A 27935-nucleotide genomic window follows, 5' to 3' on the forward strand; every position below is an offset into this window, starting at 1 on the left:
TAAGGATTACGCCTTACGTTTTTGAAACCAAGTCGTCAGTCAGATATGTTTACGAAGGTAAAGGAGTTTACGAATGTTAAACTTCTTGTTGTTTATCTTTTGCGTGCATGTAGCTGCGTTGTTCTTGTGGTCCAATACCTTGCCCGACCAACGTCTGTTTTCAGATTTGATGTACACTACTTTTGGATACTCTGACGCGTTTTATATCGTAATTTGATATAAGCTTTTGAATACAATTTGTTCAGTGCCATCACAATCATGCAGGGTTTTTAACATGATTTCATCTGAAAGCAGGCCGATTTGGTATCAAAACTTTTCATATGGGAATACTTCTATGAGAATTTACGGGAACGAGTGAAAATGGCATTCAAACTGTGGGTTCCGTCGTTAATACTGCCAATGTAATTTTTTAATTGTGCCTTTATAACTTTGCTTTGTGAGTGACACATCAAAATTATAAAACACTGCATGACCTTAATTAAATGCAGCATATTTGTCAGCCTGACCGTATGCAGACCAAGTTTGATCCAGTTTAATAGTTTCCTTGAAAACGTTAAGTATAACAATTATACACGGCTACGACTAAGAGAAGGTTTGCAGGTGCGCCATTTGAAATCGATCTCCTTCACTTTTTTTTTTACCTTTTCTTAGTCTAGCCTCCACCTTGCAACGATTCAAATCTTTGTTACGTGGCAAAGTACCGGTTAAGTTAATTGCTTTAGCGTAGAAATATTTCGCAATAAGATAGCTGAGGAGCTCAAAACTATTTGCAGCGGGATTCCTGTAACACCAAGCTGCAAAAGTGAGCAAAACATTCTTACCAGTGCACTCACAACGGAAATTAAAGATTCTTTGACGAGAATAGTACTTTTTTTCGAAGAGATTATTTATTTGAGGGTCTGCTCAAATGGTGTAACAAACCTTTCAGCTGTGAGAATACTCGGGAAGAACTTTGCTCGCTGGCCCACTGTATTGAACTGGGGGGGGGAGATATTAAGAATGCAAAATATCCAAAATTCTGACAACTTTTAGCGCAGAGACTTGCTGTAAAAGGTACTGGGGCGTCTGAAAATCAGGTTGAATCGGAAGTTACAAGAGATACCGCACGCGGTCCCTTTTAATAATCATTATAGACAACTCTCAGTTTGCTTATTTGCAACTTGTTTGGGAAGCCAATGGTTGCAGAAACATCACCTTTTAGTTGGTTTTCGAGTTTACCTAGAATTCGATCAAAATGGACACCTGTCCCATTAATTTTCATTGAGCATTTAGTAGTATGTACTGTATATTATCATCTGATTGTCTTAAAGCTGCATTGGGAATTATTCGGTTACTTTTTACCAACGTCCAACTGCAGTTTTAAAGGCCATAGGAAGAACGCGACCAAAGGTGGGAGCATGTTATAAATTACGAAAGGCGAACACGTCAAACCATCAAACTACTAATCCATTGTACTTGTTTTCATCCACTTATAACTTTTGCTTTAATTTCTAAACTGAAAAGACGTACTGTTGTTTCAAAGTCCTATTAGTTGGTTCCAGAGTACACACAACAAATGACTGCATGGTTCGTTAACTTAAACGCAGAGTAACGGTAGTATGTGGTAACTTTAAGCACTTACTTCTTCCCTTTCGAGCTGCGGCATCCAAGGCATCTTGTGTAGATTTCTGCAAATCCAGGATGACAGAATGGACATATATACCTGCCTGCTGTAATCTGCTCCTAATAGTAAACGAGATGATTCTCCACAGACCAACGTCGTCCCAGATGACAACGCAACGAGTCCAAGACCACCTATTGAACAGAGCCACAGCAAACTGCCCCAGTGGGCCGAGGTGGAACCCGCTGCGTGTTAGCGTCCTGTACGCGTCTTTGTTGCCAAGATCCCCTGACGTCGCTGCACCAGTAAGGACCGGGACGTTCCAGTAAGCAGCCAGGTCGGCTACTGTCTTGCACTGAAAGCTGCAACCCGGACCAAGGAACACTCTCACCCCCCGCCGGTGAAACATGTCGGAGGCAATACCGGGAGCGATCATGGGGGACGGGATGCATCTGGTACCGGTGGATTGGTACTCGTACGTGAGGCTGAAGTTTAGGTACACACCGGTGTCCACGCGACGTCTAACAGTCTCCAGGGCGATATCAACGGCTGGCTGGATGCGGACGCGGTCAAAGCTTTCGGCACCCCCAGTCTCCAACAAAAGTCCAGCGTGAATTGTTGGAGATTCATCAAACGTCCCCGCTTCAGAAATCTGTAAGTTTATCACCTCGAAAACTATCAACAAAACTAAACTGCTTGGAGGGGGCATTCTTTAAAGTGCAAAGAGTATACGACTGAGAACAATCATTCACTGACGCAACCAGATCTATAGATTTCCTGTTTGTGAAACTGCTGTTAGTTATCCAAGGCAACACATTATTCACTCACACTCAGACGGATTTCAATCATGACACTCGGGTTTTATCTGCTGCTTGTGGTATGCACTCCAATGTCCAGTACAAAATTGCGTATGCGCCATAGAATTCGAAAACGATAGTGACCAGCACATTAAAACAGAAACAAACTGTGACTGGCTTGCTTAAACTTCATCACCCTTTCTTTATTTCTTCAGTATTGAAGGGAAGTGCTTTAGAATGAAGCTGATGCCACTAACAGTTAAACGTAAGGTTACCCTATTACGTTTGGATAGGGAAATCTCGGTTGGGATAGGGAAAAACAGTTGTTTGCTGAGGCAAAGGCCCAAGAAAGGTCTAAAGCAAAGCAAATATTTATTCCCATTCATAAATAACTTTTAATTAAGAGAGTCAAAGAAGTCAACATGTGATGGATTTTATTCTAAAAATTTACTCTCAAATTTTCCGAACACCCCGGTCCATTTTATGCTATATTCCTTTTGAAAGTTGTCAACAGAATCTTTTTATAATATTATGAGCTTGGAGTGCACGTGGTGCGTCGCGCGCACACAGACTCCTGACCAATCAGACTCGATTAAACTGTCCCATATGATATCCATGTGTCAGCGTGTGATTTACGCACTGTGCATTATCACGTCTAGGCGGGCATTATCAAAATGTTAATACACGGTCACATGACGCGTTTCGACCAATAGGAGTAGAAAAACTGTGCCAGGTATTCATGAATATGAATCCAAGTACTTTATTCACTTGCTTTTGTTTGAGGCAGTATAATAGACAGCAATCCAAGCGGTGTGTGTTAAACTGACGTAGGCCTACTGCGATTGAATGTTCATAAACTACACTTTGTCAAATTAAAAAGAAAATGTCTGCAGAGAAACATTTAGGATGGGGGAGACACAGAAACTTGAACGCAACTCGACCTCCCACCAGTAATGAATCAGACGTTTATTATACAACAGTAATGCCTCAAGGTGTCAGTACACCATTGCTCGCTTGACGCCTGGGGCAAATTGTCATTTCCGATGGTGATTCTAAAATGCGTGTATATTGCTTAGCTTACAGAGTGACCTAGCTCACATGGAATACTGGATCCTGATTCTTGCCCTTTTGTGAGGCACCATACTGGCAAGTCTATGTTTTTCTCTGATTGTATAGGTCCCTGTTCAGACGTCGAAGGAATGACGCCTGCGGTTTTTGTAGACAGACGCCCAGATGATTAAACCGACCAGCCCAGTTAGAGCTATACCCACGAACATCAAATTGTTCTTGACCTCTGTGATATGAAAGGAGAATTAACACAGGAATTAAAAGAACAAGAACAATATCCCATGAAAATAAGAGTAAACTCCCAAACAAAATGCTATTTCAAGGCCCATCGAAAGATTACTTAGTTAAATTCGACAAGAAACTATTTTACCGAGGTCCAGTCTGTTTTCCTGCGCGCATTACACAGAAATGTTCACCCCCACCCTCAAGAATACTTACAAATGCGCACAGATTTTAACTGTTGCTGGTCGCTCTAATCAGGTTGCTCAGTAATATTGTTCATCTACTAGCCATGAACGCATCCATCCATGCTCTCTGTGAAATTTTTAAGCGATTTGCAATCCAGATCCGAATGACCCCAACCTTTCTCCATCATGACCATTAAGACCTGTCAGTCCTTCCCCCCCCATATTTTTCTATACCTTAAACAGATATTGCCACAAGTGATATCAATGTTTACAATTATTATTGCTCTTTCCATCAACCAAAATTTCAAGAACAGCTCTCCATGAATATGAAACCAGAAATAGAGCAACTGTTCTTGCTGTTTAACATAATGACGTGAAAAAGGTGGTTTTCTGTAACGTCTGCACTGAAACATTAAATAGGCTTAAAGTTAATAACATATACAGACACTTACTTTTGTTAACACTCACTGGTTCTACAACTGGAACAGAAAGTAAAAGTATAAATTTATTAGAAAATAGGACACACTTAATAAATAAATAGTTATACGAAAACACTTGGATTAATTTTCAAAATCGGACTTCTTCCTTTTTAAAGACAGAAATTTATGACGCCGTAGGGTCCAAATCAGTGTGTTTCCATTTTCGAGCTAACGTTCTGATTCCAACCCTGCTGCCTGTCTTATTCCAGGCACGAAATAGGGCAGAGGGGTACCCCCCCCACAAGTCCAATCCCTATACACACTCTAGTTTATTGTTACTTCACACATCCCCCCCAGATGTCTGAAAAGAATTCCTGAATACCAGTAGAACAATGACCGACACAAAGGCAGGGGGTCCCTCTGACCCATAGTTTGCAACAAATGGCCTGTCTTAGTCAAAGTGACCGCATAAAAATAGTGCAGAAAACACGAGAATTAAATTATTAAAATCCAGACCAAACCTGAATGGACTTCCCCACTGCTCATCATAAGGGTACCAGGTAGTCCTGCTAACCCTGGTACGACGGTGCATGCCTGGCACACTTCTCTTCTAAGCAAGAATTAGCTGTGAGCCTGGCAGTTAGAAATACTATCTGCTGCCGGACACCTGATCAGTTTTTTTTTTTTTTTTGCATGAACAAAATCTTCAGTTACTCTGTGTAATTCTGCTTACCCTTGAGTGTAATGCTGACCACGCGCACTCGGTTGTGGTAGCATGTAAACACCTGTGCATCCTCAGACACGACACTGCGAATGTGTAGCCCATGCATGGCATCGATGTGGACTCGGTCGCTCCGCTGGCGCGACAGCATCAAGTGTTGGGTGCCGTTTTGCCACCGGATCGCGTCCTGTAGCCCGCCGCTATAGAGCACAACAGTATGGGTGAAAAGAGCAGCCAACGTGCTTCCAACCGCCCGCAAACCACCCTTTTTGTTTTTGTTTTTTACTGATTTTTACTAAAAAAAATGTTGAAATCTGGCCAACCAAACAAGAGTCAGAATTGCTAATGCTGTACTTTTCTGTTAAATAACGGAAATCTTTATTCATTCAAATGTTTTCACTGAAGAGAGAGGGTGGTAGAAATACTCATTACAACATTGACATTACCGCTATTTTTGTTATTTTCTTTCTGTAAATAACATTATTTTCATTACCCTGGACAAAGTAACCGTACGGAGCCTCCCTTGTCTACGTAAAGTATTTGCTTCTCAACTGAAAAAGACAAAGAATGCATAATACACTTCCACACATCTCAACAAGGCTTCCAAACTCAACGAGTGAGATTATATTTCTGATAAGTAAAAAAAAACTGTTTGATTTGAATGTTGATAGTCAAGAACTCCCTGATAAACACAGAATCTAGCCAAAATGTACTTACAGTCATACGGATATACAGTGTGTTTTTTTTTTTAAAAACGAAACTGAGATTAATTTCCTCCTTTCTTGGACATGGTAAATATTTTGGAAAATGGCAACCACCATTTATTAAATAATATTGTCCTTTTTCTAATGACAGTTCAGTCAACCATGTCAGAACTGACTGATGATGGTACGGCACATACAGTTGAGTGACTCTTGGTGGTTATACAGTTTATGAGGCGCAACTGTGCGTCTTTAGGTGCGGACCTGCTGACATTGTTTAGTTCTACTACCCTCCAGTCCAAGGCAGCTGTTTCGATAAAGTGCGACTGGGCAATACTGAGTGGAATTTCTCGCCAAATTCCTCGTGGGGGAGTAGGAGATTTTGAAAATCAATAATAATTCAGGCAAGAGTACCAAAGGGAATGCTAACCTTCAGGCGGGATTGTCGGACGACCCAGGTCGAAATCAACATAGTATGTATCCATCGCCTTACTGTCTGACATGGAATTACCTTCTTTACCTTATAGAATAAAGCACACATAAATTCATCTGAAAATTAAATTTCACTTTATTATCCCCTCCTGTGCTTTTCCTTTTCTCAAGGTTCCGCGAAAAAAAAGTCATGCGTGTGTCTTATCTATAAACACTAATCCTGGAACATTACTTTACCTCTTGGACAGGCTTCTTCACATTCCCTAATGATTTTCTCGTCCTTCCTTTGTGAGAAGAGTTGCCTTTCACTGTAAGGGAGAACGTTGGAGCGACAGGGTACGCCCCCTGGGAAGTCATTTACACGATAACGTGCGTAGCAGTACCCTTCGAGCAGACAAAAAGTAACTAAAGGTGTCAGGCGATCGATTAGTATTGTCAACAATTCAATTACTAGAACTGGAGGACAAGAACCCCCCCCGCCCGTGCCAACCGGTTTTATTCACTGCCTCTCATTTTGTCTAACAAGCAAATAACGAGACCAATTAGCATGCCACCTGTACCATAAGCAGCAAGGTATGAGACGGAGAGAACCCCCCCTGCTTTGTGTTGATCATCGTCTCGCAAGAATCTGGGGAATTCTTTTCAGACATCTTGGGGGGATGTGTTAAGTAACAATAGTCTGGAATGTGTATAGGGATTGGACATGTGGGGGGGTACCCCTCGGTCTCATTTCTTGCTGGGTATACCCTGTACAGTTTCACAGAAAATATCTTGGTGCCACTCGACATTGACGAGGCACTGCACAGATAACAGATGGCAGCTGTGATACTACATGGCCATTTTTGTTAGTAATTAAAATGACGGACACTGGCTTTGAGGCAAAGACAGCTCTCACCGAAGCGGAATTTTTCTCCCCACTCGCCGCAGTGGTTACATCCTGTCCATGCACTCCACAAAGTGAAGAGAGTGGTATCATCAGCTGTTGGAAGGGAAAATAGAGTTCTGTGTCACCAAATTCATATCGAATCAGTTGAAATTTACCAGCGAGCAGGCAACATTAACAATGGCAACACAAACTCGAATGTAACAGAATTACCTCTTTCTTCCGCATACGGTTGGTCTTTATGTGACTCGAAAACTGGAGTAAAAAGAGGCATTACAATCAGTATTCATGGCCAATGACAAACAAAAGGGATTAATTTCTGATAAACAAAGAAAAAGTTAGCTACTAGCTCATATATAGACCTTTTTCACTCACGTGACTAAAAGTAAACAATACCACCACTTGTGGACCGCCTTGGCCACGTTGATCGCATATATTCCTACGGGCAGCTTCAACCACGTGCAAGCGCATGTGCAAACGCTGCATGCTTGACTAGTTTATTTTGAATAGCACTATGCACTCATTACCATCACAACACATCATACTATAGGTCCAGCACGATTGTGACATCACAGGAAAAAGGTCTATAGCTGTACACCACAGTCCCTCGTGGCGCAACCAAGGGTGGGGGCTTGAGCGTCATGAGCTTTTTGGTAGGGGGTGAATTTTGATAAGAGCCCCCTCTCTCACGGCATTTCCTGAAAGGACTTTGAGTCTACTCTTTAAGCCATAACACGCAATCAAAATAGCAGGCAGTAATTTCTATTCCAGTGAACACTATTAGGGTCAGAATTGAAATGAATGAAACAATTACGTTTTTTTTCTTTTGCATGTACAAATATGTCAATTATAAACAAAGAAATGTGAATTACGTACTAAGATGAAAGTATGGTTCCTCGACAACTGTGGAGAAAAGAAACAGTTGATTATTATGCCATTCCATGTCATTTGAAGTTGAAAAAAGACCAACAATAGTGAGCCATAAAAACTCAGAGGGGCTCGGTCAAAAATGCCCTGTGGTGATTTTGAAACAAACGTACACTACTGACTTTCACAGTGGGGTGAGTTTACGCTTTCATGAGGATCAGCAATTAGTAATATCGGGTCAGAGCACACCAGGCCCGTAAAAGCAAATATGACTTGACCAATAATTTCTCGTTTTGTGTACTTTTTAAAAGATATTTTAGTGCCTTTTTGGTTTTATGCTAATGGAAATAACCCGTTTATGAGCATATAAAACTGTAATGTCAGTACAGGGAGAAAGCCTTGCTGTCGTGCTTATTTTTGTACACATAATTGCTTATTTTTTCGATAGTTAGGCATAGGCTATACGCCGGCTATCATGCACAATAATAGTGCGCAGTTGCGCAAAACGCTGAACTTAAATACAGTAGTGGCGCGCCACTGCCATGCATTCATAACACCGATAGTGCGGCATACCAGCTGAACAGCTTGCCATTCCGAGTACATTTTGCCGAGCCCAAGTGGCTCTAAACGTCGTGCTCAGTGGCGGCGCTACGTGGCGTCATGTGGGTGCAAATGCACCCAGCGAAAAGCCGCCTACACCCACGTTGACACCCACAAAACTTTTGTCACGTTACGACACGGCGATCAACCTTTTCGTTTTACGACTCGGCATCATAACCCAGACGTGATTTTGCCTTGCTCTACACATGCACCCACAGCCACCGAGGTCTGGCGCCGCAACTGGTCCTGCTATTTCTGTGCCGAAACTCAAAGAACTCAATTTATTTAAGTTCGGAACAGCAGAAGCATGGCTTATAGCCTATAGGCCTTACCGTTCAAAACAGCCAGTTGTCTGTATGGCAATAAGCTAACCGGCAACACATTTCTCAGAAATTTTTTTAACGAGCACAATCTGGTTCTAAACAGAAACCCCCAACCTGCGTAATGTCTTTCCTCAATTCCATATGGTAAAACCTGGCTTAGGGCCTCTAAAAATCCAAACACTTGGTACATAATACTAGTACAACCGATATTGATGGGTTTCACTGATGTTAATGTTACGAATTCCCGACAACCTCAAAAACGAGTTCATTTTCATACCTGTGACGTCGTATCGACCAAACAAATCTCCGCCACCCTCTGGATGGCACAAATATTTTCCAGCATTCCTTTGCCTCATAGTCGCGAAAACCAGCCGTTTCTTGGAGTCGAAGAACTGGTAACCCTGCCTGATACCTTGTAGAGTGTTCATGGGTTCTGAGGTGTCCGATCCGTTGGCCTGGAATTGCCAGGTTACCGGGGTATCAGGAGGAATTTGTCTTCCATTACTGCGAATGTACATGTAAAAGGCAAGATTTTATAGTTTAGTATCAACTAACGTGGTTCCTTAATTAAAGTCAAACTGCAATCGTCTCTTCATTCCGTCCTGTAACTGTCATCCTTATTTAACCATGAGCAGCACATAATATTTCTTGAAATATTAAAAGAAACAACACTATGAAATTTATTTCAAAGATGGATTTGCGCCGGGGAGATGTAAATTAATTTGGGATTTTGCCCTGTCCGACGTTTACACATCGGGCACGTGTACACATCGGGCACGTCGGGCAGGGCAAAACCCCAACTTAATTTACATCTCCTCGGCGCAAATCCATCTTTAAAATAGTTGTTTGCCGTACCCGCTGCTACATCTGACTCGAAGTCGTGGGTTCGAGTCCCACCCTTGAGTGTGTGTGTGTGTGTTTTTTTTAAAGCCTTCGGAGGCATACACTGAGTATACAGTGTTAAAATACACGTCGGGCAGGGCCAAATACCGAAATGAATTAACAATAAAATTTAAGTCAACTTCCTGGGTTATTATCGCGCACATAAGATTAAAACATTCAAATATTCTTTTCATTTGTTGACCTTGTGTATACTTTGATATATACATTGCAATATGGAAATAGCCGTTGAGTAAAAAAACATGTTTGATGTCAGTCTCAATTCATGCCTGTTTAAAAGAGCTCTGGGGTCCTCATAGGGTACTCTCATTGACCCATGGGACCCATGCACATGTACCTACACCCACCCACACCACTGTCGTATAGCCAAATATCGAACACGACGCTACACAAGCTTTCAAAGCTTTTTAGCTGAAATGTCTATGAGCGTCAACACTTACGCCAAGCGTTGCATATCCGTCAGAATCGCTACCTTGGCGATTTTGACGCTTAACGCAACGCACACGTGTGCTATTGTCAATGGTGTCGATATTTATGTCCGTGAAAAGTGAAGCGCGTGGACGCAGTGTGTACGCAACGCTAGGGTGGCCCTGGAGGGACATCGCAAATCGTCGATATTGCCGTCAATATTCACGACCAAAATTCAGGACTCGCTCTCTGGTCGCGAATATATCTCGTCAATATTTGCGACCAAAATTCACGACCTGTTCTTCAGTCGCGGATGTTGACACCAATATATGCGACCAGTTTCTCGACTCGTTGTCTATCCGGTCGCAAATGTTGCCGCCAATTTTTCTCCAGCAAGCCAAGTAGTGTTGTGCCCCCTTGCTGAAAAGAAATTGTGGCAATATTTGCGACCGCCCACAAGTAGTGAATTTGGTCGCAAATATTGGCGTCAATATTGACGATTGGCGATGTTCCTCCAGGGCGCCCTAAAAACGTTTATACGGCAAGGTGCCATAATCGTCTTGGTCTTAGATGTCAGTCATAGTTAGCGATATGGGTTGTGAGAGGTACCGGGATCGATACCCGGATCTTCCACCATTTCTTATGAAGCTCAAGGAATCGGCTCGGGGAAAGGGTGACATGAGGCAAACGGATAGACTGAAGAAAACTCAAAAGAAATCAAAATATCTGCTCTCATGAACATTTAATAAGGTCACCGGCCTCCAACAAAATATGAAAAAGGACTGTACATGACAACGAGACGGAGCCAACGCCCTGTAGCCAACTGCACTGAATAAAGGCCACAGCTCATTTTTAACGTCGCGCTGAACAATAAACAAAATTACAAACATTTTAGGTGGCAGCTGTGATTACGTAAGAACGCCACAACATATTTATGGAATCTTGCATCAGTAGGGCGTAGGCGTGTAAGCGGAACTGTTGATGCAAGTATTAGTATCTTCTGGCAAATAGCGGCTTCCTCTACTGATGGTCGAGCGCAAGGGTATCACTGCGTCTTATAATAAGGCCACATAAAAAAAATTAGCTTAGCATCAGCGCCCGCGTTAAAAAACATCTTGCCGCGTGTTTTCTTTGAGTTGTCTTTTCCCGATGTCCTTATTCGTCCCCAGTAGTTTCTACAACGGCCACACAACCTCGTACACGCACAACATGCGACCTGAGCACTTTCGTTCCATGGTTGCTTCAGTCCAGATCAGCATGCATACAAAAGTATTTAAAAAAATACAAACACGACTGATGCTAAACTATTTTTTTAAGTGGCCTAAAAGCGCGACTTTGTTCACCACACTTTCACTTCACTAACTATCAAAAAATTGCCCGGGAGCGATTTTGAGGGTTACGCAACGCTTGAAGAAAGTGTTGACGCGCATGTGGAAAGGCGTCTTTAAGCAGTCATTTCATTTGTCAGATTTACAACGTGTATGACGCCGGGTTGATAACCCAACGCTTGCCTCTTGTATTGGTGAGCTTGGTGGCCAATCTTGGGGAAACCGTACGGTCAAATGGCACTTTTTTTCGCCTTGTGATCGGACTATCTCTAATAATTCGTACCAAACACTGCAGTCCAATTTGAACTTCATTCCAGTGTACGTCACGAGAGGGCGCTCTAGATCTGGGCTTTGACACGGTAACCTTTTCTCCTTGTCTTTCTCAATCTTCTGCGCCGGCTCCGGTTCGTTATAGACCCTCTTTTCTTGCATTTTCCGTTCCCTATAGGCTGATAACAACGATGAAAATGTCTGAAATTAGCAATGGCAATATACGTTGAACAACAGTTATTTTATATTTCTAAAATACATTTTGCACTGAATTAATTGTATCACCCACACATAATTAATTAGACCGACCTCAAAAGGACGTAAATGGGCAGATGGGGGACGGAGTTCAACCCTCCCCTCCTGCTCTGACTCCACAAATAAGATGAAACAACAATTATATATAGTAATAATAATTTAACAAAAGATGACATTCCTCTGTGTGTGTAAAAAGAGTACTACGTTTAATGGTATCCCCAGGTCTGCAAAAATCCGAGACTTATAAAAATCTGACGGGTCTCCCCCCCGGAAAAATTTCTAGATCTGCTCCCCCGGGCGACACTAGAACTACTAAAATCCCCTGCCTTTTGCAACAAACTTGTGATAAATAAAGCGACTTCACTGAGAGAATTTTGTCACTTACTACAGCGACTGTGCTACTGCAGTGAAAATTACCACAAATCGCTTTCACATGTAATACAAAGGGACCTAATAATGGAACTTAAAATCGTCTACCAACCTATCCTAACCATGTCCATCAGCGTTGGCTTGGAATCGTAGTGTCTTGCCAGCTTTTTCTTGATAAAGATTTGGGTCCCTGAGCAAAGGAACAATCAGGTAATTTTTTAGCCTTTATGCACCCCGAAGTGCTGATTGGCACCAGATACGAAAACCGGCGCATTCCCACACCAGCTTTTACCCCGTGGAGACAACTTCTCAAGTTTACTTTCGGCATCACATTCAACGATCATTCTAAGAGTATATTGTATTTTTCCAGTAAGCACACACCTTCCGAAAACAATAAAACTAATAGGTCTATTTTAAACGAGTTTAATCGGCGAAGTCAAAAGGCTGACCTTATGGTGGGGGAAATGCCAATTTCATATGCGAAACATAATCGCTTCAGAGTACATGAAATCCCTTAATGGCAGTTTCAAATTTGTAATATTCAGGCAAAAGTTGCCTTTTCTTGGATACTGAATGGCCCACCCTCGTCCCAAGGGGCTAATTTATTTCTAGCCTTCGGTGGAAACCTTTTCACCCGTACAAAAAAATGTAATTCAGCAACAGCAGTATTGGATATATGTTGCAGATTTGGTGTCACTTTCATGTTAATGTGCGCTATGTGTCATTTGACGCAGCGAAATATCACTTCCATTGTATGTCACTTTGGAGCGTCCAGGGTGTGGGTGAGTGTCTCTCTCTCTCTTTCTATTTAATATATGTATATTTAATTCAAATAGAATATTGCAAAACTGGTTGCATGTAATCTGAATGGTCATTCATAGCAACAACGAGGCTTACCTATTGTTGCCAAGTTCGCCACTTCCTCGGGGGAGAGGGCTTTTATTTGTTCGTCCGTCAAGTCTTCGTCCCTCGAAGGTCCACGGTTACTAGCTTTAGACGAAATATTGTGTGCAAAGAAATTATAAACAGTGATATTTGGGCAATTTTTGAGTGACTGGTATTCTTTGAAAAATAACGTGCATACAGACCGCACTTTTCAGACAGTTTTATTTGAAGTATATTACTTTAAAATAAAATGTTTTCAAAGACCGTGATAATCCCTACTGAGAGCACTCTGTTGATTTCTGGTTAAGTGTGGGTGTAATGAACTGGGTTTTTTTTAGTACCACCCACTGTTTCGAAGCCTTAATATTGTGACAAATGCACTTTCTTTATTATTCCCAAGTAGAAAGTAATCATTTCTGTGTATTTGACAGGATGGAATTAGATCGTGTGTATTTCAGTGATTTTTCAGTGAACGAGTCAAACATTATTAGCTGCACAAACTTACCAAGAATGCCAACTGTTTACAGAATAATTCCATCATAATGTGAAGAAGCCATCCATTTTAACACCAATGCTACTTCATGCGCTGTTTCTCTTAAATTCTTATGCGACTTGCAAAGCGCACATGCACGGAAGTCCATTAGTGCCAATTTAAACTATGAAAAAATATTTTCATTGCGAAACAATGCAATACTTTTGCGATATTACGCATTAACATTTGCGAAATAACGCAGTAACTTTGCGAAATAAAGCAATAACCTTGTGAAAAAACGCAATAGTTCTACGGACATTTGGGGCACGTTCGCGCGGTTACTCTGGTTAACAAAAGTATTTTACATGCGCATTGTACCCGGGTGCAGGAGTATACTCCTCCGTCAGCGAGAGTATACTCTCGCTGACCCGCGGGTCGTACTCCAGCCGTTCGAGCGCTCAGGTGTATCGTGTTAGTAGCTCGCTCGAACGCACCCTCTGCGTCTGCTTCAGTCTGAAAAGAGCAACATTAACGACCGATGACTTGTTCTTTCTCCTGGACAATGCTTAATAGGCCAAACGTCGTTTTAGCGCCCTTGAACCTTGAACGCGCACTTTTAGCCTATCAGCATACGCGTGCGGTTTTCCGCCCTGCCGAGAACCTAAAAGGTGAGCCAGCATCACATTCGAAAGCTCTGTTCGCCTCCACAACAGGCCTGCCCTGTAGGAGGAAACAAGCTGGTACTAGGAAGAAGCAAAGACTCCGTGACGAACTAGAAAGAGGAGTTGTGACAGCAAAACAGACGAAAAGCAGTAGTGAGCCGAGTATAGACACGAAGAGGCCGAATTGAGGTTTATAATAATAGACTGGCTGCCAGTCTTAATTTAGCTAATGCGCAGCTCCAGCAATAATCTTGACCCTTAGAATAAACGAAGAGACATAGCCTATGCAGGCTGAATTCACCTTACCTGACAAAGAAGAATCACTTGAACTTGAAGGATGATTTTTGGATGTAAATCAATCAGAAACATAATTTAGAGTCCTAGAAATTTTTCTCCACTGCCTTATAAGTTTGAACTGTCTGTCTTTGTCTGTCTTGGGAATTCTGCCTGAGAGTAAAGGTTTAGGGAAAAGACTCCACGACAGACTCAGATTATTCCAACTACCCGATTCCAACTTTTCCCCTCGCGTTGTGCGCCAAGCGTCCTTCCCCTCCCTTCCCCTTTTCCCATCAATGAAGTCTACCGGGCTTTGACGTGAAGGCATGTCCTCTTAAAGGTTTGTGGCGGTATCATCACTGCTGGGGGTGAAGCTCAGCAAGCGTCACCGATTCATCCAGATTGATCCCGGCGGGTTAATTGTAGGGGTTCGTCAGGCCCAGTGTAGGCCAAGTCCCGTATACCCGTTACAATATGTTTTGAATGTCAAACTATATCAATCATGTCAGTGCAAAAAATCCATGGATTTTTAATAGCAAAAAGTTGTTAATTACTGTTAGATCGTTTTAGTCCGAACGGTTGGTTTATGTTTACACATTTTAAAAATGTCATTGTTCGTAAGGTTACTTTGCAAGGGCAGTAATACCAGTAATGATTTCTTTCAAAATACAAACAACATGGTTTTAGGGAAAAGGGCAAAGTTAGGAAAACCTAGTATACGCAAACAATGTAAGAAGTAATAACATTCAGGATATAGTATTATTCTATTCAGAAAGAGGAGACTTACAGAAAATATTTTTCAACATATTACTTTACTGACATACAATGACAAGACGAACGTTAATACGTGTGTTAACATCAAATTTCCAACACACAAGCGATCGATGAAGGATAAGTTTAAAGGTTTAAGGCAAAATTATAATGACTTTAAATAATATAAGAAGACACATTTTGGAGTATGTTTTCCCTTAACCGGCCTGTGATATATAATTATCTATAAATACCGGAAACTCAGTTGTCCGAGAGCTCTTGGAACATTTACACTGACATATCAGGCTTATACTCAAAACGTTTGTGATTTTTCACGAGCCGACGAACAATGCTGCCTTGGGACAGGCTATGCAAAATTATCTGAAAATATACATCCGTGTAGGGCGAAAACCCAATATAAACTTACAATCTCTCAAACGCAAAAATCACAAATCGAGTAAATAAGATTGAAAAAAAAAACACAGGAGACCAAAATCGTGAGGTCATACATATAAAATACTGATGTTTTCCCTGTTACTACTACAAAGGAAGTAATAGTCATAACATGTAAATAAAGCTAAGCCCCATGCATTCAAGTCATAAAATCTTATTACATGGATCTGTTAACTTCTTTACAAGGTTTCAAGTTGTGCAATTTTTACCAGACACTGGCTTAGGCCTACGTATGTTTTATTGGCAAGGTCCCGTAAGTATGGAATGCCGGTTTACAGCATCAGAAACAGGATCTCATCTCTTTTAGAGAAACCCGACTGCAGAGTGACATAATTCCTTTTTAAAATCGATGGGATCTGGTCCTTTCTGTCCAGGAATATTTAGTCTCTCGAAAGTCCTTACCGAAGCCCTCTTCAATGATACATTGATTCAAAGGGTCGCAAGAACTTTGACAGATCTGGACAACACATGGCAAACATGTGACATTAGAATATACCTACATCTGCTCTACTTACCGTTTGAAAACGAACAAATTGAGACAGCTAACAGTATCCGAAATATATCCTTGGGATTCATCATCTCAAGTAAAGTTACATTCCATTATTTAATGACACAAAATAGAGTATGTTTGTCAAAGTTGAGTAAGTCAAACGTCAGTATTGTTGCTGTCACTCCCACTTGTACAAAGCCAATGTACTGCTGCGCGTATGTGTGCATGCGTGCGTCACATCATTCCTGAGGAATTCAAAAAATGCCCTTATCATTATTGCATCACTAGCATTGCGCGTGGGCCACGCGAGCGCACGCTATTCTGTGGTTCAATAAAGGGCACTTTGCGCAGTGTTCTACGAGCCCTTGTTCAAGGCGGTATACGCTCCATGAGAGTACCGAAGTGAATACGTCACGCGCACAATGAGTGTGTACAAGGAATTGGCGCGAGAACCAGCGCGTGAACCAACACGCGCGCGTACTCCATTGGTTTGCACTGCACTTTCTGGTTCACAGTGACGTCACACTTCGGTACTCTATTCCCTCCCGGTCAGCACTTCTGTTTTTTCTGTGTTTGTAGTTATGTCTGTGTGCATGGGCCAGACACGAAGTGGTCTTGTTGCAAAGGGCTTACGCATAATTCCTCCTTTTGAGGGCGCAAGCTAGTAGCGCTTTGACACTGCCAAACGTCTTCGGATTTAATTTTCATTCAGATCATCAGCTTCCTTGGAATCGAAGGCTGGATTGGACAAGGAACTCTCTGCACACAGTCGGTTGTCAAGATCAGAACTGATCGGCCCTTCATCAGATTTTCTACACATCCACCAGCACCTGAGGCAATGCGGGTCAAACAAGAATTTTTTCTGAGAACGAAATAAATCTTATTTTATAAAAAATATGTGTAAAGCCTGGACAAAGCCCATTTCGTACCCAAACGTACATTTAATACCATTAATAAACGTAGCCTATAGAGGACGCTATTTATAACAAGAAAAAAACCGTGGCTTCTCTTGTGTAGTTCCCAGACCTGATGAATCTGACTATTCTCTTTCGGTTCAAAGGACCGGTATGGCCGATTCTCACGTGACAGAAAAACTAATAACTCAGTATGTGAGCAGAGATCACAAAACTGTTTCACAGACCTTCAAATGTCTCAGTGAGGTCATATGTTTTCCTTATAACTTAACAACATTTTCCCTCAACAACAGAATATTATTCATAAACCTGCGAACGGTGCGCACATACTGCCTGGTTCTTGTTCAGTTTTAGTGGATCGGAATTGAGGTTTCCGCTAAGCCACAAACAGCAAATCTTGCTGGTCAATCGCTGCTAGATATTCTGCATTTTTCTGTTACATGCCTGATTACGGCATGCATTATGGTAGCTGCGCACGTTTGGAACGTGGAGGCTTTTACCTGACAAAATAACAGAGTATGAAACATGTTTATAGTACATGTACTTTCATTTCTTCTTATCAAGAAACGTACTTTCCTATTTCCTCTCCCTCCTTAAGTGTCTGTGGGAGTGGTCGGCCTTTCGTCTCGGGCATGAGTAGCAGTAGAATTGCACCCAGTGCCGCACTGGAGCCGAACAAAGTCTGAGGTAGGCTCTCCACATACTTCCCCAACAGCAGAATGATAGGGGAAAGGATGCCTCCAAGTTGGGCAGCGACACCACCCATTCCCAAACCGATACTTCTGTTTAGATAAGAGAAACTGGATAGCGTTTTAACGTAGTTGTAGAATGACAGAAATTATCTCAGGGTCGGGGTGAGGGGTTGTTAACGGTCTTGGCAAAAGTCCCCCCCACACACACACACGATCCTCCAATGGGGCTGTCATTTGCATCATTGTTAACTTTAAATGATTCTGATTTAATAAAGGTATAACAGATAATTTGGAAGTGATTGAAATGAAGCTTACCGAACCGGAGTTGGAAACAGCTCTGATGTGTATAGGTACAGGATACCGTAGGAGGCGGCAACACCAAACTTAGCAATCATGGCTACCACAGTCCGCCAGATCCCCAGAGCTGGGGAAAGGAAAGTGGGAATGAGTAGGTTAGAAACAAGCTTTTTGAAACAAAACAGTGGAATTCACAGGCCAAAAGAGCGATTGTCCCTCCCGTCGCTGTTAAAGAACCTAATTCTGTTGTTCCTGGCGTTGTGTTGTTACTATGTGTGCCGTTGAAATCCTTCTCTTTTCATTGTGAAAAGCTCCATTCGAAAGAAAATGATTTCGAAAAAGCCTCGGATTCAATAAATTTAACCTTCAGCAGAAAAGGCATGTAGGCCTGTACACTATTTCTTTGCTTGATAAAAAGTGTGCAAAACATTTGAAACAAGTGACTATGGCTGTAGGTAGGTAGCATTACACGACATCACACTTCACGCATATCATAGGCTCTATATGTTTTGGCTTCTGTTATTTTTAACATCTAATTTTTTATTACATTTTTTATTTATTTTGTATTTTCTTATCCTGTGCATTTTGGCTTATTTAAATTATTTTTTCCACTTCCACTTGTTCAGCTTGTTTTACTGTAGTTTCACTGTAATATTATAATTTTATAACTTTTTATACAGGGCACAATGGAAGACCACATAAATGTGTATGGGCAACCCGGGGAAATATAAGAAATTAATAAATAAAGAAAGAAAGAATGTCCCAGTCACGCTGATTTTTTATTTAGCACCACTTACGAATGAAGACTGTTGCTATGCAGCCAATACCTGCCACCAGTTCGAGTACCACGAGGTTCCATTTTCGACCAAACCATTCGACTCCGAATGTCGCGTAAATTAAACTTGGGATGTCCACAGCACCAGACACGAAAAAGGCCCAATATTCGTCCACGCCCAGATCGCCTGTGCTCTGTGCTAGTCCGTAGTAGACCAAATTGTTGACGGTCCTGTAAAGGACAAAGCGAATTATGTTGGAATTATGCTCAAAAAGATAACTTTTTTAGTAAATGCGGTACAAGGTGTGTATAACATTTCAATGAACTGACATAAGCGTTCAGATGAAATCACCCAGCAATTAGAAACAGATAAACAATGCTGAAGTTTCAATTACATGTATACTAAGAAATGTCCATACATTTTCTAGAATATTATTCTACATACCAATTGAACATAATGTTGATGGTCTTGAACGCCATGTTTGGTGTTTTGAACAGGTCAATGACAGACGGAGGAATGGTCGACTTTGATTCCTTCTGTCAAAATAGAAATGTTGACTGCTTTATCTCGTGGGATAATAAACTCAGCTTCGCCTCAATTAGGAAAATGGAGTGCAGAAGGAACGACCGATGGATTATAGCTTTTGTACACCACGAGACGAAGCAATTAATATTTTTTGTATAATAACACCTCTCGCAATCAGAAACTGATTAATTTTATAAAACAAATTGCTATTTGAATAAATATTTATTCTCCAGCACCTGTCCAAAATACCTCTATACGAAATGTTTGATCCCCGCTTTGTAGGGCTTAGCACTTGAGAATGACGTAGCCTATACGGTTTGTACTACTGGTTATTATCATGCGTAGGTTGTAGTAAGATAGTAAAACATAGCGGCGAATGCCACGTGCCTAGCTTTCTGTCAATTACAGAATTTGTGAGTGAGGTGTTCTAAAAAGAATGACAGGACGAAACAGTCTCAACACGGTTGTTACCAAATGTGTCACACACGCACACACTCTACCGACTACGACTGCTCACTGGCTATAAAAAATACGGGTTGTTCTAAAACCCCTCGACCAAGCGACTCCCTTGACTGACAATTTCACTTGTGTCTATGCAATACTTGCCGCTGATCGAGAATGGGATTACGTCCGAAAACGGGAGTCTTCCCACAGGCATTTGCACAACGATTTCTATGAAAGAAAATGTCTACTTAAAGTTCGCCCACCCCGTTTATTATAAATGCCCCAACCTTCCTATGAAAAATGTGCATGCACTACGCTGTAGATACGCATATTTTATAATAGTTACCCCAAACCTGCCTCCTAAACGCCACACGGCCACCATTCTTACTTTGGTCACGACCAGATCGGCCTGATTCGTTATCAGCTCAACCTCGTTCCCATGGATACGATCTTGCCGCGCCACGTTGGTTCCCACCATGCATGCCTTGTGCGATCTAACCCCTGGAGAATACGTGGGCGCGAGCGTGCAGCTTTTGAAATACGCGTGCGATCGACTTTACGTTTGTATATTCCACAGACATATAATATACAAATATTGACAAGAATAAAATATCAAATCAGTGCTCTGAAATATGTGATTGCCAAGCTTGCGGCAACTGAGTACCTTCAGGGCAAGCAGATTCAGTTCTGAATGAACGCGGAAAAATCCACGTGACATTCATTCCCCCTGGATGCAGCGCTCCAAGTTCGAAAATGACGCGCTGCTGCAGTTCCTTACGCTGTACATCAGATGACGCTTTCCGCGGGATGCCGACGCCTAGGTCACCGAGGGAATGTGGCGGCGCGCAAAAGTGCTGCGCAACAGTGAGACCAGGTGTTTGTTGGCGCACACTGCGCAAGTGTTCCGCAAAGCGGTGACTAAGGCGACGCTTGGTCTCTCCGATGTACAGTTTACCACAGCGACATGTAATGCAATAAACTACATTACTAGTAATGCATGTATGATCCCCGTGTATTCTGTAGCTACCGTGGGGGCTGACGACCGACGGGCTGTTAACTATGTAGGGGCAGGTTTTACATCTGGGGCGCTGACAAGGGGAATTGCTGCCTGCTTTTGACGGCGAGACGGAATCCAACCGGGAACGTATAACCATGCCCCCGACAGAACCATCGCGCCTTAACGCGCAAATCGGGGGTTCGGCGAAAATGGAAGCTGTGGCCGCATCATTTCCGAGTGTACGAAAATGTATGAGAAGAATATTTCGTACCGGGATGTTTCGAGGGTGGTATGTGAGTACGAGGGGGACGCGATCACGTTGCTTGGTTCCATATTTCTCTAATATACAAAAATTGACTGCTTCAGGTGGTATAGAAAAGCTAGTCTCCCGAGGTGATCCATGGAGAATTCTATTTTCCCGAGGTGATCCATGGAGCATTCTATTTTCCCGAGGCAAAGCCGAGGAGGGAAGATAGAATGCTCCATGGATCACCTCGGGTAGTTGGGTTTACTGTACTGCGAGATAAAGCAGTCAATATTTTGTTTTATAACACCTCCCCACAGATTCTGCAAAATTTAAGCTAAAATCAATCATGAAACACCAAAAAATTTAATTCAAGAATTCCAAGCAGAACAGCAACGTTTGAATACATTCGTTAACTAATGTTGTTCGCTATGAGCCGAAATACACACCTATGCTTTCGTTGCTACGGATATAGTTCTTTGTTGCTATGGGTATAGTTCTTTTTGAGAATGAGGCTGCATGGTATAATATTTTTGAAGCGGTGGTATAAAAATAGTAAAACTAGCAAGCGTCACATGACACACTTTCGGCCAATCAAGATACAGAATCTATGGGTGAGGTGTTATAAACGCATATGTCTGTGGTATATTCATACTGAATAGCCGGGCAGCGTCTTTTTCGTATACAACACGACCAGGGGCTAGTGAAAGAACGCACACGCAGCCCATGGAGTCGAGGGCGTCATCGGCTCATCCATCAGTCGCGCGCCTTCAAGCATAGCCGTGATGCGAGTGCATGCATCGCTTTAGTAACGTTGGTATAGAGCTCTGTTTGATAAAACCACACATTCCATGGGTTAGCATCCGTTAGATCTGTGTTTTGAGAGATTTGAACATAAGTCTACGGGGTCGAGGGGGTTGTAGAACAATCCTTAAAATACGTCAACTTTGTGCTACTTCCCCTCTTCAGCGGTTCCCATGCGACATCGTGTAAGTGCGAGTGGTGGTGGTTTAGGTTGCAACGTCGCACTACCGAACCAATCCCGCTCGTAAGTGTGACGTCACTTCAGTTTAAACCACGCCCACTGCACATGCACTGCACATAGAGTTACATTGCATTGATCGCCGTTAACATGAAACCAATTCACTCGATACCGTTTCTTCTTGGATGTCCTCATCGTTGAACACGACCTCAGGTAGCGTCTTCTTGTTGATTTTGGCAACTCTCCTGACAACATCCTCAGCTTCTCTGGTCCTACCCTTTGAGACCAGCCAGTCTACTGACTCCTGCATAAACCTGTGGAATAAACCGTTTACAGTAAATGTATCATTTTTTGATTGCCGCGAATTTCGCGGGGGGGGGAGTTCGTGGTCATACAGACTTTACAATGGTTCAGCCCTCAGGTGTCGGATCTAGCTTTGGTTTTTGTAAAAATTGGGGAAAAAATGCTCATTTTAAAAGGAGATAAATTCTGATATGATGTAGACAGGGGAATATGCTGCTTTGATTCTCATTATACACTAGTTGTTTCCATTTAGATGAAGTTATAAAGCGGGTTTCTTGCAACGATCACTCTGTCCCTAGTTCCTCCAACAAAATGTGAAGTATGACAAGGGACGATTCCTTATTCACATTGTCCAAACGCAGATACTCATTTGGCCACTCGGGAAAAACTTACAACGGGGGGATGAAGAAAGGCAAGGTCGGTAGTGAGATAATCAAACAGAGGGTCCGCCATTCCCGGACGTACATTGCGGCCGTTGCGAGGAAGAAATATCCGAACGCGTACAGAATGCTCACTGCCATGGTTACCGCTGTTCGCCATGACCCTCCAGTAAACTCGACGACTTTTGGTAAAACAGGAAAAACAAAGTGTGTAGAAACCAAATAGGGGACGGACCTTTTCAGTTTATTAATTCTGTTTTTTTTTTTTAAATTCCAGGATGGCTGGGCATTTTGCTTTCAAATTTCCCTGTTTAAAGATGAAACAATGAAACTATGAAGACATGTTGAACAAGATAGATGCAATACTGGGATGCAAGTTCACGTGAATTCAAAACATTGGAGCCTCTATTTGAGAGGTGAGCCATATACTGTCTTCTTTCAGACAAAAATATGTTTCAAGATAACAGGTACGGCTTTTGATGTGAATGGTTATTGAAAAAGTAAGTAGTTAATGCCTATCTCATTTTCCTGCGGATTTTATAAGGCCAAACCTTCATAGAGGCATCAGCCTCTCCATGTGAAATTAACATCGTGTGTCTCTTTCCATAGCAAAAGACATGGATGAACCAAAACAAACACCTGCTTTCCTGCTTTCAGAAGAGTAGAAAATACACAAGACATTTTCGTCTGTTTGGGGGCTTTTTCCCGGAAGGGAGAGAGGACTCGAATAGAGCGACATTAGACTACCAGGTACCGCTTTTATGAAGAGGGAAATACGGCGATACCTACGACCAAAACCTAGCTATATATGCACTACTGAAGTCTTCTATCCCTGGGTTGGGGCGCATTTTGGCGACCAGAACCACGAAATTGTTTCAGCTTTGATCATTAGTAAGGTGTTTTCTCGAGAGCAGCAATGAAACATGTGGAATATTGAGTGAAAATGATGTTCATCAACAATGTTGTTTGCTTTACACATTTCTCTCTTAGATGACGTAACCGTTTCTGGTTCTTCATTTTTGTGTGCCACCCTTAACGTGTTCCTGGTTACATTGCTTTGACGTCACTAACATAGATAAGACTTGAAGCTTTACAAGCTGGAGACAGACTAAAGAGAGGGCTTGCGGTAACATCATGTGAATAGATCTCTTTTGAAAGGGGTATGGTTCTGATAAGAACCTTTGATTGTTTATACTTGACGTTCAGACCAGTGTACTCTGGTTGCCCTGGTTGAAACGTCGAGTACACACTCAACGATTCTTATCAGAGCCATATACCTCTTTCAAAAGAGATCTGTCCACTTGGTGTTACCGCAAGCCCTCTCTTTAGTTCGTCACAAACATTTTCGGGGGAGGAGTCACCAAAACACGCCCCGGGACACGGGTCCTTGTTTGTGGGATGGAGAGGTCAATATTGCTTGGTGCATTAAAACAAAACATTACAAAACTTTGGTAAGCAATAAATGCAAACATATTACCCAGCACAAACACGGGAATGTAGAAACCCATGTTACCAAAACCAGCGAAGAAACGGGCAGCTATGTACATGTAGATATTCACGGAGAACGCTGTGACAATTGAGCCAGCGGCGAGGAAAAAAAGTCCAAAGAAGACTACTTTCTTTCGACCAATCCTACAAAAAAAGAGTGAGAGAATTATTTCAGACATATGGCTGAGCCTTCGGAAGGATTACCTCGTTTGTCCTTTGCAAACTTGGTGATGTGGGCCAAAGTTTCACACACTCATCCTGTCCTGTCATGGCGCGCCTTTTCACTTTAAGTCTGAATTTTAAGTCTCTTTTTTTTCTGTCCAATATTTTATAAGGAACGTCTTGGAAGATATTAAACTATTCTGTATGAGCTTACCAGTCAGACAGGGAGCCGCAGACGAATGATCCCACCAAAAAACCCAGGAAGTACATAGACTGAGCGAGGCTGGGAAGATTTCTCTTGTCACACACCAGGTCAAACTGCCAGGGAAATCAAAAATGAGGACCAACTTACACATTTGGTCAAGCAGTAACGTTATTTCATGCAGAGATAGCAAGTTCTCTCAGAGAAGCGATCATGTCATGTATGACGCCATGGACTGACTGGGAGACTGTCGGACGAAGGGTGGGCGTGCCTTGGAATTCTCCGATGGAGAGCCATTGGTATGGTCAAAAGTCAGTATTGAAGCAAATCATTTGCATCTTTTAGCTTTTCTTGAAGCATTGCGGGTCAAATAGGAGGGCGCTATTTGAAGTGAGTAAATGTGAGAGCAAATACAAAATGATTTTACCCAAACCAAGTAGCACCCTCTGGTTGCATCCCCCCAGAAACTCAAAAAGGCTGGTTGAAAAAGGTCCTCACACCAGCTCCGCAAGATAAAAATGAAGATTAACTTTTGCGTCTTCATTAGTGTTTAAGTCAAGTGGGAGCCAATCTGGCACATACTTGCATACCTAAAAAGGTAAAATGATATGAATTTAAAATGCAAAATTAGCTGCACAGGAGACGTCAGTGATAAACTTCAAAAACAATGAGGACTGCCTGCACACACAGGCAAGTTTGTACTGAACCCAATCCCTCCTCAGTTAAAAAGACCCTACGCGTCTTGTCAATGGGCCTGGACGTCGCAGGAGGGCACGAGAAGGTACTGTCCTGCCCCTCCCCCTCGCCTAAGGGGGAGGGAACACAAAGGGAAACAAAAGACTAGAGGTCGTAAGTCTGTCTCATGGACAGAACACATGGTTTTTGCACGTTTATAATCTCTTTGAAGGGTGTTTATTTCCGCTGAAAACATAGAGTAAAATATCAATAATAAGATTTTCCCACAAATGTCAGATCATGTCAATTTCTAACTATAACTTTCCCCTTTCTAGCTACCCCAAGGTTTTTATCAAGTCTTACATGTACTTCAGAAGATGTAGTGCAGGTTTCACGTCTACTGTAACGTGACTTGTCACCCAGTGACGTCATCGTCACATCACCTCGTCACAATCAATTCTAGCTGCCTGCAAGGTTTCAACCCAAACCATCTACTTCAAGAGATACAGTGCTTTGAAGGTTTAATGCCACGTGGCTTGTCATTTGATGACGCCAATACCACATCATGTCACTTTTCCACATCCCTGTTTAGATACGTAGAAGGTTCCATCCCAATCAGGCATGTAATTTAAGAGTTATAGTGCTTTCAAGGATGCACCTTTAAGGTGGCATGATTTGTTAAATGATGTCACCGTCACTTCATGTCACTTTCTTTTCTGGTAACCTGAAAGTTCGCAACCCAATCCGACATTTACCTCACAAGACATGGCGAATTGTAGATTATATGTTAAATGTCATGTCACGTGACACGTGATGACGTCACAGTGACTGTTTTCTGACACCCTTCCTAGCCAATAGACTATGCACATAATATGAAGTCAGATCGATGAAAGTGCTTCAGTCTATCACAATAGAACAACGTTCATGCACAAAACCTACATACTTTAAATTAATGTCACGTGATTTACGTTTGAATTGCAATTTCTTTTCAATGTATGACTTGAATTTTTTTACACTTGGGTATATTTGTAATCGAAATAGGCAAACTTTCCTCTGACTTTTCTTTAACCCTCACAGTAATTCTCAGCCAGAGTTGAGAACCACTCGGTCACTGAGATTGATGACGGTGTGTAGTGGAAAAACGCGTACAAACTTAAAGAGAAAACCTGCAACTTTAATCTCATGTCACATGACCCCTGATGATGAATTTGTCCTGAGACTAAGAGTGTGCACCTCAACAAGGTCAGTCAGATTGGCAAGAGTGCCGAAGTCTAACTGATGAAAAACTTGTGCAAAAACAAGAGGGAAAAGGTAATATTAAAAAATCAATAACAGATTATGTAATGATGTCATCATGTCATGATTTTGCATTTTTTTGTATCAAGGTTAGCTGTAACTTTGATGAAAACTGGAGATTGCTAAGTTACCTAAATGATGCCTTGACGACGTGTACAAATTCAAAGGGCTAGAATACATATCGAAAAATCATTAATTAATCAATTGATGACGTCACCATGGTATCATTGTTTCAGGACCATCCATGCATAAGGGTCGTTCATTCGTGTAAATTTTGTTGAATATACAATATTGCAAAAGTGACCAAAGTGTCACCTTGAAAAACTGTGCACAAAGTGAACGGCCTTTGGGGAAAAATTCTTAATACGGAAAACAAGGCGAATAAAACGTAATGGCTTTTACGCAAAGTTACTCAAAAGCCAAAAAAGGAAGAGGACATGGTATTCATCACCCTCTCTGCCTGCTACTGTTGAATGCCCCCCCTCCCCTCGACTAGAAAAAAAGGCAAAGCCCCCTTTTTGGTGATGTCGTTGAGACATTGCATAAAGCCGTATAAAATTCATTGCTTTTTGTACGTTTCACGGTCGCTCTACTCGCGATATCAAGTCAGCTTACATCGGAGATGATTGTGGTCTTATACTGCGAAGTGTCGAATCCCCAACCATCCTCACACAGCACCGTATCGTTAGTGAAGTTTGCATCTTGGCTGAGTGACTCGTAGGGATCAAACTCATACCCAGGTGGTAGATCCCACTGCTTACAGTTGGAGTGAGGATACTTGCTGTTCTCATTCTCAGGTGGTGGTAGGAGAATGGACTTTTTGACATCTGTACAATTGGCTTGGAACTCTACCCAAATGGAACAGTTCTCCGCTGGCAGAACCTGACACCAGTGGTCGGTTTCAGCTGCGAAAAACATATCACCGAATGTGATCATGCAGCCCACCATACAGAGAAGGCCAGTGTATAAGGCCACAAACAACTGATAGCGACCAAAATTGCCCACAAGGGGAATAACTTCCTCGAGTTTCATTCTGGAGGAACTTGACTAGGCCCACCTGTAAGTCGGTCACAATGTCAGTCTTTACTAAACACAGCAAGACTACATAATACAAAGCGCAGCAGCGCGCAACAGCCATAGGCCTGTAGAAATAAAATTGCCCCAATTCTCGTTCAGTGATCTAAAGCAAATATTGACAGATCGAGTAATCCATGTTCAAAGT

The 27935-nt window shown here is 42.1% G+C and overlaps 3 protein-coding genes across 7 annotated transcripts in view; all 3 read right to left on the reverse strand.

Annotated features, from left to right (window-relative positions):
• Positions 1 to 2496, reverse strand: part of LOC110975995 (atrial natriuretic peptide receptor 1-like) — a 29267-nt gene extending 26771 nt beyond the window's left edge. Inside the window, exon 1 of the mRNA XM_087139921.1 lies at positions 1622 to 2496. Within this exon, the coding sequence (XP_086996047.1) occupies positions 1622 to 2309 (688 nt within the window). The 5' untranslated portion in view covers positions 2310 to 2496. The remainder of the gene's footprint in view (positions 1 to 1621) is intronic.
• Positions 2497 to 2579: 83 nt separating this feature from the next.
• LOC110976068 (Ig-like V-type domain-containing protein FAM187A) lies at positions 2580 to 17018 on the reverse strand. 2 transcript variants are annotated; one of them, XM_022229034.2, is made up of 14 exons: positions 16362 to 17018; positions 13246 to 13338; positions 12461 to 12538; positions 11738 to 11903; positions 9096 to 9322; positions 7905 to 7931; positions 7242 to 7283; positions 7041 to 7124; positions 6383 to 6529; positions 6144 to 6233; positions 5506 to 5563; positions 5025 to 5212; positions 4325 to 4351; positions 2580 to 3691 (listed from the first exon to the last, which is right to left on the reverse strand). In XM_022229034.2, exons 1-14 carry the CDS (start codon positions 16423 to 16425, stop codon positions 3582 to 3584), a joined length of 1401 nt encoding a protein of 466 aa, XP_022084726.2. In that variant the 5' UTR covers positions 16426 to 17018; the 3' UTR covers positions 2580 to 3581. The 2 variants fall into 2 exon arrangements, with proteins under 2 accessions (XP_022084726.2, XP_086996046.1); XM_087139920.1 differs by lacking the exon at positions 7242 to 7283.
• On the reverse strand, positions 15147 to 27890 carry LOC110976067 (organic cation transporter protein-like). Of its 4 annotated transcripts, none has more exons than XM_022229031.2 (10): positions 27329 to 27890; positions 24755 to 24858; positions 24368 to 24522; positions 22904 to 23072; positions 22380 to 22521; positions 19460 to 19548; positions 19037 to 19245; positions 18258 to 18366; positions 17823 to 18032; positions 15147 to 17166 (listed from the first exon to the last, which is right to left on the reverse strand). In XM_022229031.2, exons 1-10 carry the CDS (start codon positions 27743 to 27745, stop codon positions 17034 to 17036), a joined length of 1737 nt encoding a protein of 578 aa, XP_022084723.2. In that variant the 5' UTR covers positions 27746 to 27890; the 3' UTR covers positions 15147 to 17033. The 4 variants fall into 4 exon arrangements, with proteins under 4 accessions (XP_022084723.2, XP_022084722.2, XP_022084724.2 ...); XM_022229030.2 differs by having other exon boundaries at positions 19460 to 19551; positions 27329 to 27887; XM_022229032.2 differs by lacking the exon at positions 27329 to 27890 and adding an exon at positions 25781 to 25950 and having other exon boundaries at positions 19460 to 19551.
• Positions 27891 to 27935: the final 45 nt, after the last annotated feature.

This window comes from Acanthaster planci, linkage group LG08 (genome assembly GCF_054643075.1).
Source record: "Acanthaster planci isolate LZ-2023a linkage group LG08, COTS_SCS, whole genome shotgun sequence".
In the NCBI taxonomy this organism is placed as follows: Eukaryota; Metazoa; Echinodermata; class Asteroidea; order Valvatida; family Acanthasteridae; genus Acanthaster; species Acanthaster planci.

What these genes read in the sequence shown, in the direction of transcription:
- LOC110976068 (XM_022229034.2), bottom strand. Translation starts at nt 16,425, where the DNA reads ATGATGAATCCCAAGGATATATTTCGGATACTGTTAGCTGTCTCAATT. An exon ending in AAATTGGACTGCAGTGTTTG is followed by an intron (nt 9,323 to 11,737) that starts GTACGAATTATT and finishes GTACATTCGCAG; the next exon opens with TAATGGAAGACAAATTCCTC. An exon ending in ACCGTATGCGGAAGAAAGAG is followed by an intron (nt 7,125 to 7,241) that starts GTAATTCTGTTA and finishes CCCTTCCAACAG; the next exon opens with CTGATGATACCACTCTCTTC.
- LOC110976067 (XM_022229030.2), bottom strand. Translation starts at nt 27,745, where the DNA reads ATGAAACTCGAGGAAGTTATTCCCCTTGTGGGCAATTTTGGTCGCTAT. An exon ending in ATCAACATTATGTTCAATTG is followed by an intron (nt 19,246 to 19,459) that starts GTATGTAGAATA and finishes TGTCCTTTACAG; the next exon opens with GACCGTCAACAATTTGGTCT. An exon ending in GAGGGAGAGGAAATAGGAAA is followed by an intron (nt 17,167 to 17,822) that starts GTACGTTTCTTG and finishes GCATTGCCTCAG; the next exon opens with GTGCTGGTGGATGTGTAGAA.